At 37.4% G+C, this 12334-nt stretch overlaps 1 protein-coding gene across 2 annotated transcripts in view; it reads left to right on the top strand.

The window, feature by feature from the left end:
- Window positions 1-11308, top strand: part of LOC127874162 (TPR repeat-containing protein DDB_G0287407-like) — a 76290-nt gene extending 64982 nt beyond the window's left edge. For both annotated transcript variants that reach the window (XM_052418353.1, XM_052418354.1), the window contains exons 15-23: window positions 695-866; window positions 1958-2099; window positions 2506-2634; window positions 3426-3544; window positions 5829-5961; window positions 6106-6222; window positions 6749-6892; window positions 7421-7501; window positions 9420-11308. In XM_052418353.1, the coding sequence (XP_052274313.1) occupies window positions 695-866; window positions 1958-2099; window positions 2506-2634; window positions 3426-3544; window positions 5829-5961; window positions 6106-6222; window positions 6749-6892; window positions 7421-7501; window positions 9420-10244 (1862 nt within the window). In that variant the 3' untranslated portion in view covers window positions 10245-11308. The remainder of the gene's footprint in view (window positions 1-694; window positions 867-1957; window positions 2100-2505; window positions 2635-3425; window positions 3545-5828; window positions 5962-6105; window positions 6223-6748; window positions 6893-7420; window positions 7502-9419) is intronic.
- The last annotated feature ends 1026 nt before the right edge of the window (window positions 11309-12334 follow it).

Below are 12334 nucleotides of genomic sequence, written 5' to 3'. Positions count from 1 at the left end.
CAGTATTTGGAACTTGTAGAGTTTGTTTCTGGGTTATCTGGGTCCAAAAACTAAGTCACCAGCTCAAATTTTCAGAAAACCAACGTTTTGCTTGAAAACACTATAGAGGCTTGATTTGTCTTTCAGTCTTGATGAAACATGGTCAGAATGTATATCTTGACAATTTATTAGTGAAGTTCAAATCTGGGTCTGGTGTGTCAAAAAAGTTGGTCACTAAGGCAGATATTAGAAAAACCATGGTACCACTCTAGAGTCTGTATTTATGACTCAATCTTGATGAAATATGGCATGAATGTTTATCTTGACAACATGTAGGCTGAGTTTGAATCTGGGTTACATGTGTCAAAAACTAGATCACCATCTTGGATCTTAGAAAAACCTTGTTTCCACTTAACAGACCACTTTTTAATGACTTGGTCAAAATGTGTAAGTTCAAATCTGAGCTGAGGAAGGTCAAAAATGAGGTCACTAGGTCTTGTCTGGGACTATTTGTGTAACTGAAACTCAGGTGAACCTTTCAGGGACCAAGTGTCAGGAAAAAAAGAACACTTTAAAATTTTAAAATGATCACAATGGTTAAACAATTTTCTATGAAAATGATTAAAAAGAGGTTGTTTGAGTCAGTGTGAAATATTGGGTGTTATAAGATATCAACTTTTACACCAGTAAGCTTCAATGTCCTCATTGTTGACAGATGAAAAGGAGACATCCGAGAAGGAGACCAAGTCCAGTAGCACCGTTCTGTCGGAGGCCAAGTGGTCGCGCGTGTTCAAGACCCTCCAGCCGTACATCCGACCCTATGGGGACAGCTGCCTGGGACGCATGGATATCTACCACCGCACTGTGAGCAACGCCGTTAGGCAGAGGTACGGTGAAGCAAAATAACATCAAATGTGGGCTGTGTTTTGGAAAAAGTGGGCTAAATGCTTGTGTGTAAAGTGTCGTCCCATATAAGCTAGTGCAGTCAACATAAGCCAATCAGGGACAAATTTTTCTGCTTTTTAAACTTAATTTAAACAACAAATTCCACATGAAGCAAAAAGTGTCGTCCCTCATTAGCCTGTGCAGACTGCATAGGCTTATCTGGGATGTTTTTTGATGCATATGCATTAAACCCAGTTTTCCCAGAATGTGGCTTATTTGTTAAAGGGGCATATCAATGATGTTTGCCCTCAAAGAATTATCAACAGTATTTCCCTTGAAGATAAAGAGGTATATCAAGGGTATATCATCTAAAGTTGTGGTGGAGAGAACTAGGTTTTTCTTGTGATAAAGGGATATATCAATGGTATTTTAAGTTAACCTAAAGTTAAATGGGTACATGATTTATATCTGTTCTTCAATTATCAATTTTATTTTACTTAAAAAAGGACTTATTTAAACAAGGCAAAGTGCAAGTGATGAATGAGAGCAATTATAACATATTCAATAGATAAAAATTGCAGCATGTTGAGCGCTTTGTTTTTCTGAGTTTACAAAGTCTCAAAGATGCAGAGGCTTCTAAGTATGTGACATGGATATGATGTTAGTCTTGCTACCAAGTGGCCCTGGGTTCAAATCCCACTTATTTTTCAGACACCAAGTACTGATTCTTCCCAAGTAACTGACTTGAGAGAGTTTCTATATAAACCAAAGAATTTCCATGCAAGCAAGCTGAAATAAAAATTTTAACAAATAAACTATTAAACTAGCGTCATTTGTGACACAAGTATGTTCAGTAGAATATTGCCATTGTGGATGAAAACAGGAAAAAAGTTATCATAGTTAATATATAACTGCTCATATGTATGCATTATCGTTATTTTCAAAAGATGGGTTTTAGGTGTGGATCTTTACTAGTTTTCCCATAAAACAGAGTTGCGAGATTGTATTAGCCTTTAATTGCAATATGATAAAATAAATGTACTAATCAAGAAACAAAATTGATAGTTGATGAGTGTCAACATTTTATTGGCAGGTATTTCCAGAAGAAGGTTGCAGTGGTTGATGAGAACATAGAGGAAGAGGAGGATGTTCCAACAGCGGCCGACTGGTGGCACAAGAAACTGGCTGACTTCTTTGAAGAACAGTCACATGAGCACATGGATAGATACGTGGAGGTACAGGCATTGGATTAAATGGGTTCTTAAGAGATTGTATCAAAAACTTGTTAGCTTCTACTTATAAAAGATAATATGGAACCAGCACTAGGAAGGGGGGGGGGGGGGGTCAATAATACTTTAGACAGTTGTGTCAAATTATGGCTTATCTTGGAAGACACCTATGCACATGCTTAACTCTTTCAGTGCTGGAACCGAATTTTGAAGGCCTTTGCAAACAGTTTGGATCCAGATGAGATGCCACAGAACGTGGCGTCTCATCAGGATCCAAACTATTTGCTATTCTGATAGTATTCTTTGAAAAAAATCAAAGAAAATGCTTATTTTAGAAATTCAGCAGACAACATTTTAGCAGACGACAAATTTCCCAGCATGCAAAGGGTTAAGCCATGTTTGTTGCTTGCAGGAGTACCCGCATCAGCTGATGTGCCTGGAGGACAAAACCCGCCTGGCGGCGGCGCTGTGTGACTGGCGCGTGTTTGACGTCCTGTACAACGAGGAGTACAGCTCTTACCTGCTCATTTTCTGGAGAAAGGTTAGCACCTAACAAACGGGAAATTACCCGGGTTGGGGAAAGGCCTTAAATGATAGGGAGCAAGATGAGGCGGTGCAGAGTGTAAGGGCCATAAGTTTTTCATCTATGGAGATACTAATCATGACAAATTTTGTTCTGGATGTTTAAATAGAATTAAATCTACTCGGGCTTACACAAAAATTGAAGTCCATTGTTATATCCAGACATATGAAGGTGATATTTGGCACATCTTCATACGGATGATGCTACTTTAGGACAGTGCTGTTACTACAAATTTGCCTGTCAAAGATTTTCTTGATATTGTAGCTTAAGTCTTACCTAGGAAGCTTTGTGAATACGGAACAGGGCACTTAATGGCTAATATGTCTGAGAAACATAGTATATGATAGCAATATTTTCTTCCTTGTCACCATAAAATGGGCAAATATTCATTGACACATGTAAAGGCTGTGCATAAAGACCTTAATTACACACGTTGGACTAAAGAAATTCCTGAGAATTAGAATATTATAAGTAAATGTCACCAGACAGGTTCAGCTTTCCAATCTTTCCCATAGAAATTTGCCTTATTACTATAACTTATGTAAGTTTAAGACATTTTAAAATGTTGTTGTGTCCGAAAATTAAGATATCGGTACTAAAAAAATATACACATTGACAATATACCTAATGAATTGGATATCACTCTATTTGTAAAAAGCATGTGCTTGTATATACCACACCATTTAGTGTTAATTACCAAAGGAAATGTTTGCAATGAATTAAAAATAATGTCAATGAATTGTTTGCAGGTGGGCAGTGCTAGCGACATGATCTCCAATTATGAGAGCGCTCTAACTGTGTTTGAAGAAGATGAAAATGTTAACGAGGAAGCCGTCTCCATACGCTACGAGAAAGTCTGCAGAGTTGTGTAGGTTATACTTCATTAAATTAAATATGTAATGTTTGATTTAAAGTATTATATAAAGGACATATAATCGGGTTGCAGAATCAACGGGGTTTACACACGTGCTGGACAGAATGTAAACACAACTTTAAGAACTTAATTTTTTTAATATTTCGAGTTATGGAAATACATTTGCAAAAATCTTAAGTGCATGAAAGACAGTTTCTCTTGCAGATGGTGTCGATATCTTAAGGTTTAAGAATGAATCCTTGAATACATCTAAAATCGATGACAAACTTTAACGTTGCGTGAAGCATAAACGTGCAGTACACAGGGATTTTTTTAACAAGAACTGTGTAATTCTAATGTATTTACATCCATTAACGTTTAATTGGGAACCCCACAATGTCACATGATTCTGCAACCTGATAATGTTACCCTGGCCATGTGTGTTTGACCGTATTTTTGTTGTGTTTATTTGTGTTGGACATTTCATGTCCAGTTTAAAGCTTGGTCATGCATTATGGGAATTATAAATTAATTAGCACAAATGCTTATCATGTCAAGATGAAGTGTTCTGTGCAGCAACCATTTTGCTTGCTTCATGTTTACATATTGGCACAGTGCTTATAATGGATGTAGTGAAAGCACATAATCCTGTCCAGCCCATAACTTTGTTTTGTATGATGGGATTTCAAAATAAATTGGCACAGATTATTGTCATATCAACAAAAGATGTCCGTTCGACAACCATGTCTCGCTTAAAAGTCCAGGTCTTAGTTGACACTTTTGGTTGATGCATAATCTTATATGGGTTTGGTCAAAGTACATATTTGTGTCCATAAAATTTCTTTGTTGTGCATTATGAGATAGACCGGCACTAGTGGTCATAATACCCATGCAGTGTGGTGTAAAACAACAAACTCCTGCTTTAAGTTAATGGTCTATCTTTTTATGCCCCTTTTCGAGGAAAGGGGGGTAAATAGTTTTGGAACTGTCCGTCTGTCTGTCAGTCTGTCACACTTTTCATGTCCGCTCTCTAATTCAAATAGTTTTCATCCGATCTTTACGAAACTTGGTCAGAAGTTGTATCTAGACAATATCTAGGTCAAGTTCAATTATGGGTCATGCCGGGTCAAAAACTAGGTCACAGTGTCGAAAAAACAAATCCAAGGGAAGTTATAAGCTTTAAATGGACATAATTATCTGACCTGCCAAATTATATTTTTTTGTTAAATAAATCAAAGCGGCGCTGTAGGCGGCATTGTGTTTCTGACAAACACATCGTGGTAAAAGGTCAAGGTCATCCTTCAAGGTCTAAGGTCAAAAATACAAATCCAAGGGAAGTTATAAGCTTTAAAGGGAGATAATTATTCAATATTGAACATAGCAACTTGATATTTGGCATGCATGTGTATCTCATGGAGCTGCACATTTTGAGTGGTCAGTCTACAGTCACGCTAGTGGCTTTTAATTATTTGGTACTAAAAATAGAGATTTGTTAGCGACAATTATTTTCAAGGGAAGTAATTTATATAATTATAAATCTCAGATTATATATTTCCTTACCAAGAATTTAAGTTTTTTTCACAGTTACCGTACAGATTTTTTATTTTGATTATTTATAACTCAAATGATTGATTTGTCAAAGTTTTTTTTTGTTTAATGATATAATTATCATTTCTTGGTTGTCAGTGATGTCATTTTTTATTTTGACTGTCTACAGACTCCCCCCCCTCCCCGGTTGGATTGGACAAAATCCAAGGGAAGTAATAAGCTTTAAAGGGAGATGATTTCTATACCTGCCAAATGATGAAAAGAAATTTTATTTTAAAGCGGCGCAGTAGGGGGGGAATTGTGTTTCTGATGCACACGTCTCTTGTTGCATATTCTTATATGTTTATTGTGATAGTATGTATTCCGGTCTGTCCCACATTGTGACAAACTGGTTTTGCTGGGTGTACTTGAATAAGTTTGTCGGTCCAGCCTTATGATATATTATGCAGGCCACAACTTGCCAATTTTATGAAGTATCCACTTGAAACTTTATAGGCAGACGCATCACTCAGTGGGGGAAAACTGGGTTTAATGCATTTGCATTAAGTGTCATCCCAAAATAGCCACGGCATAGGGATGACACTTGACTGTTTTAATGGAATTTTCCATTTAAAGGAGGTTTCTTCTTTTCGAAAATCCAGTTAAGGGGGAAAGTGTTGTCCCTGATGCGGACAGCACAGGCTAATGTTGGAAAACACTTCGCCAATGCATTAATTCCAGTTTTCCCATAACTCGTACATATCTTCTTCAGGATCCAGGCGGGCAAGTACCATGAGGCGCTGGAGTTGCTGAAGACTGCACTGAAGATAGAGGAGAAGGAACTGGGGGCTCGGGCTCACCGCATGGTGGAGCTTTACGCGCTCATGGCAGAGATCTATGATGAGGTAATGAGCTGATTAGGTGGTCATAACTGCTTGGTCTTGTGTACTTGCTTAGATTTTTTCTCCCATGGAGTTTAAGGCTGTTTCAATATTGTTTATTACAATATGTGTGTTGTGGCAAGTTCTAGTTGCAATATATATTTTCAGAAACTGAAGCTGAATGACTTTGTGTCGCCCAGTCAACTTCCAGATCTCCGTAAAACAATTCACTATGGCCGGAAATCAATTGCAATAAGAAGGACCCTGCCAGGGGCTTATCATAGAGTATGTGGCATCCAATACTGTTGCTTAATGATTGTTGGGCTGATGTTCATGTTGTAAATGTTAGGGCTGTGTTAATTACCACATGTGTTCAAAATAGTAATGGGTCGTGATGGCCTAGTGGCTATATTTTCCATTTAAAGATCGGGAGGCTCCAGGCACAATACCCAGTTCTGAAATGCTCTATATATTTCCTCTCATGTAACCAGGTACTGGTTCTAACCAGAAAACGCATTGTTAAAGGTCTTAATAAGCCATCAAGGGAAAATTATTAGTTCTACAAATTAACAAAGTGGCAGTCATTTCCACTAGAATGTTTAGTACTTGGTTTGTCATACATGTACATGCATATTAGGTTAGTGCCTTTTTGTACTTAAATTTATCAGTATTAAAGTTTAAAAAAGTTTTACATGGGGAGGCTTGCTGTACTCTTGTACAGTACATTGATTTGAAATGTAGACATTGAATTCATATTCGAATATAAGAATAAATGACTGAGGTTGTTGATACTTTTACACAATGTATCTAGTCCAAGCTGGGTATGAGCCTGATGAAGCTGGCGTTCAACATGGAGAGCTGGCAGGCATGCGGTGGGGGCCCAGAACTCTCACAGGCAGACGCCCTTGCCGAGGGCAACAAGTACATCGACAAGGCCATCAAGATTTTCCAGGAGGTGAGTAGGCATTTTTGGTTCACCTGAGCTAATTGTTGTCTGAGCGTGTGCGCACCTGTCCATGAACTTTTTCGCTTACCACTTCTCTTCCTGAAACGTGAGGCGGATTTAAATGAAACTTCGCGAGATTGATCTTTGGTTGACACGTTGGCAAAGTCGTTGAACTTGTTCAAGTAAAATTAGACGTAAATTTGTCCGCAAAACTTTTCCTTTACTTTTTAACAGGAACTCTTCAGCTTGCTAACATTGTTCTTTATTGTATGAAGTTGTGCGTCAATTTTTATCAAACTTTTGGTGAAAAATGACACCTTATGTCCCAATGTCAACTTAGATTTTATTTCACTGTTGACCCTTGCTTATGGAGACTTAATAATATTTTTGAAGAGACACTTTAGAAGTTCTTCTTCCGCAGAAATGAACTCTGGGTGTCTTGTTAAGCCCATAGCTTTCAGTGTAATCGAGCTAAAAAAATGGGTAGAATAAACTAATATGTGTTCAAACCTTCTGACATATGTCCTTCTGCTGCAGCTGAATGATGATGGCCACTATGCGGAGGCGTTGATGACAAAGGGAGTGCTGGCCCCAAGGGGCTGTATGGAACAGTTGAAGGTAGGTGTTGGTTGGCGTAATGCCAGCCTTGTTTGCGCAATACCAGTCATGATTGCGCAATGTCATTCTCAATTGCGCAGTGTCATTCTTGATATTGCAATGCCATTCTTGATACTGCAATGCTATTCTTGATTGTGCAATGCCATTCTTGATTGCACAATGCCATTCTTGATTGCACAATGCCATTCTTGATTGCGCAATGCCATTCCTGATTGTGCGGTAACAGAGCCTCATGTCCGTTGCTGATGTCTTTCTTTAGATTTACTAGAATTCTAGCGAGTATTTAGATCTCAATATGTTTTGTGGTCTGACTTATGTCTGATCTTTCTTATAAAAAGTACTGAGTTAGATTAAAGAAAATACCAGTAGAGGACTTTTTCTTTGAATACAACTATTGCATTAAGACAAAGTTAGCTGTCTGTTTCTGTTTCCAGAGCTCCAGATAAGGATTTGTGAAATTAGTAACGGTAATGCCACTGACAGAAAGAAAAGGAGTAACACTGAAAATCAATTAGTACCTGTACTACCATATCCAAAAATACAGGTAGTACTGTACTACCAGTATTATTGGATATTGAAGGGTGTATAACCGACTTTACAGAAACATTTGCAGCAATAAATATAGTAAGCTTCTTAAACAGTTACTTTATTAGGTTTTCCATTCTGAATTATGATGCAAATACAACTACACATTAAAACTCGTGACTAAATACTATTTCTTAATTTTTCTTGACAAGAAAACACAAGCCAACTTGGCAAATAGTAAGCTTAGTAAATAAACACTAATTTCACTGTCTCATCTAAAAAAAATCATTGCTTTAGCAGTTAACTGTCAAAGTTGGCATAGCAAATTTTCAATTTAACCGTAAAACGTCTTCTATTTTCTCGGTGACAAGCCAATCATATTTGGTTTTCCAATCTTCCACAGTTTTTGTTTGGATCCGTTTCCCATCGTGTTTTTTTTAACGTTTTTAGCCACCGGTGCAATCAAATCGTTGAATATCTGGGCGACAATGTCTTTTTCTGAATGTCAGGATGGTTAGACGACCGTTTGTAGCCATTTATGATTATATGACAACAAAGTGTTTTTTTGAACCGCTTTCGGTTTAGCCGGCCTTTCCTTGCCCGCAGACATATTGTTTTTTGCGGGTTTACGAGTTACCTGAAATCACGCGACATAATAGACAATAATACCGGAACCCAGTCTACAACTTTTCGGTAATTTAAATTAACGAAAAGTGCCGTTAGGTTAGAGACCAACAAATCACGCCGTGCGGACGTATCGGTACGGCCAGATTTGTTTGGTAAATGCGTAAAAGGGATATTAAAGTCGTAATTGTACGTCAAGTTTTTAAAAATAAATGCGTAAACCTTCATGAAAAAGCCGTATTTACGGCCCTTATCTAGAGCTCTGGTTTCCATATTTGTGTAACTAAATGGTAATGAAGATTTAAAAAATAATAAATTTAGTTTTTTAAGTTTTAATCTTCTGCTGTTATTTTGGTATATTGTATTGTTGTACAAACCCTTTTTTAAGTGTCAAAGATTTTTACTTTTTTAATTGAATTTTTTTTTTCTTTGTTGACTTGGAACTCTTTCTGCAGTGCAGCAAACTTTTTTTACTTTAACACGTTACTAAAAGATTACTGCAATAGGCAACACATTTCTTGAAAAAAGAAAAAAGTGAAAAAAGGAGATCCACAAATTTTAGGGTCCTCTATATTGTATTTTGTTGTTTTTTATAACCATGAAATTTCATGCTTATGAATGTTAATGATTTTGCCAAATTCCGAATGAATAAAATAAAATAAAATGCAAAAAAAGTGTGAGAATATGTATGTAAATTTTGAATAGATCAACTTGAGTTTAAGAAGAAAGTGTAAAATAGAATACATGCTGTGCCCGTTTGGTATTTCAGTTGTATAATGATGCCATGGACCTGGCTATGCAGATGTATGGGGAGTACCACATCCTCACCTCGCGCCTGTACATCAATATCGGTATTGTGTACGAGGACAACAACAACTACAACAAGGCCTACGAGTACTTCAAGAAGTGGGCAAGGGTCAGCGAGGAGATCCTGGGGCCTGACCATCCCAAGACCTTGCGGGCAAAAGGCGTCCTGCGAGAATCGCGATATAAGAGCATCGCCCGTCGCCTCGGCGAGGCTGTAGACGATGTGAACGAAGAGGAAGATAATGAAGAAGGGGACGCTGAAGAGGACGCAGAGGCGGTTGACATAGAACATTACGATGATCAGGTGGGTCCGAGCTCAAACCAACGTCTGATCATGGAGAACAGTCTGATACAGGAGAATGGGGAGATGTCAACTGTTAACAGTGATCCGGCATTGATACACGGGCTAGGAAGTAGCGATGATATCGAGGTGAACGGATATTATGACGAAGATGAGGATCAGGATTCAGAAAGCGGTAGTGATCGAGAAAATTCGGACAATGAGAATTTTTACGACGATAATTTCGAGGATTACGACGAGCAGTATATGATATATTCTGATACTGGAGCGCTTGTCAACTTGAGTAATGTCAATGTGCTGCAAACTAGCGATGACGAAGATGATGACGAGATTATTCAGATGGCGGCTCGGGAAAACGCCCGCGGGCCGGACGTTGACAACCGCTATGCCAGCGACAGTCACGAGTCAAGTGGCACTGAGAGTGATGGTGATGACACCACAAATCAGCCAAACGCATCTAATCAACGGCAGGCAAGACACAATTAACACGTATGTGTGTTCTGAATTAATTAATGAATTAATTTTTTTGTTTCACTTGTTTTGATTGCCATCATGTGTTGCTTGGGCGTTGAAGCCTTTCACTGGAAGACAGCGACTCTGTAGAATCATTCTTGTATTGCAGTGCATGTCTTTGTGTTTTGATTGTTAAAGTGAGTGTTTCTATGTAGTCTTTGAACAGTCTGCATCAACAGGTACAGGAATGTGCTTATACTAGTGTAATTCTGGTAGACTGGTGCTAGGTTTTAGATTGAAGAACTTTTGATGTAAGTAAGGCAGGTGTTACTTATGAAAGATGATCTGCATTTTTTTCCAATACTGTTCAATTCATACCAGTTTGTAAATACTTATTTGTAGCTACAAATGTAGCTATATTACTTTGTTGCTCTATGTTCTTTTAAAGAGGTTTAGTTTTTGAGCAGATTTTTTCATCTCTGTTCATGTCGTAGCGCTTTAGTTTTGTACAGACTTTTTCATGATTGTTGTCTGTTTATTTTTGTAGTTGTTACAGATTACTTTGCTTTCCATATTTTGGGTACAATGCTGTTTGATAACCATTAAAATGTTCACACGTTCACCTTAATGTGTCTCATGTTTTAAGTGTGATTAATGTACCATAAGAACCAAGATATGTGTTGTTTTATTCGAGCCATGTTCTGAGAAAACTAGGCTTAATGCATGTGCGTAAAGTGTCATCCCAGATTAGCCTGTGCAGTCCACACAGGCTAACCAGGGATGACACTTTTGCCTAAACCTGATTTTTGGGAAACAGGGACTTCCTTGAAACTAAAAATACCATAAAAGCGGAAAGTGTCGTCCCTGATTAGCCTGTGCGGACTGCACAGGCTAATCTGGGATGACACTTTATGCACTTGCATTAAGCCCAGTTTTCTCCGAACGTGGCTCATTCAATCTCATGTTTGTAAGCGATTCTTCATGTGCTGTTGTATTTAGCTAGCAGTTTTGATATATTGTGCTTTGATGTACTATGTTTAAGTTCTGTCCATTTGTTGACATATTTTGATTATGTATAATAAAGTGCAAAACATCCAGACTTTGTGAGGGATTTTTAATGCATTTGAAAAACTCTGAGAAATGTCTCGGTAGACTCTTGATTGAAATTTATATGTCCTGTAAATGCTCTGTACATTGCTACATACACTTAATGACTATTCAGGCTTGATTCTGATCCCATATAATCCTAATGAGGATATATTTTAACTAAAAAATCTACATTTTGTGGGGGAAAATGACAAAATTGTTATATTTTGGTAAAAATATTCTTGATTGAATTAGCGGCTTAGTTGGCCAAGCGCACTTGTTAAATTGTACGATGATTTTTCAAACTTTTGTGTGTGTATGTTTCGTTGGCATTTACTCATTAGTTACATTCTGTCCTGTGTAAAGAGTTGTGCATTACAGGTAATAACCTTTTACTGTTGAATATGAAATCCATCATTTATCCAACGCTCTACTCTTTCCAATACATGGAAAATATTTGAATTTAAGTGTGATAGATTTCAGGCAGTTGCCTACTTCAATAAATGGTCTCTTTCACAGAAATATTTGAGTAAATTACAGATAATTTTTATTACATTAAGCAACAGTCCATGGGTGCAATTGTAACAAAACATGCTTTGGAAGGATTTTAAATATAGTATTTTTGCCATGTTAAAGCTGGTTAGAGGGTAATATGCATGCCTTTTATCCCTCCATCTGTCCATAACATTTTGGTGTCCATTCCATATCACTAGAATCTTTGCTTCTAGTTTTTGCTTGAAGGCTTAAGGGTATTAATTAAGATAATCAAACAGTTTTTTCAGGACAGTTAAACAGTTGTCCCAGCTTGTATGGGATGAAACCATACAACCAAAATCATCACTAACACCAACTGACACTATTTTCCCATTCTCCTATCGAGTAGCTGCTTAATGTTATTCTTAGGGTTCTTAAGTACCCAACCACTTCTAGTTTTGCTTTTTAAATTATAAGTAGTATAATTCAAAGAGTTTATCATTAGCTTCATATTATAGCGTAATTGAATGGTCCTTTTTTTTGTAAGACTTAATAGATATGGT

The sequence above is a fragment of the Dreissena polymorpha genome, chromosome 3 (genome assembly GCF_020536995.1).
Source record: "Dreissena polymorpha isolate Duluth1 chromosome 3, UMN_Dpol_1.0, whole genome shotgun sequence".
NCBI lineage: Eukaryota > Metazoa > Mollusca > Bivalvia > Myida > Dreissenidae > Dreissena > Dreissena polymorpha.
The sequence above is the reverse complement of the archived record's forward strand: the minus strand, read 5'-3'. Positions and strand labels throughout refer to the sequence as shown.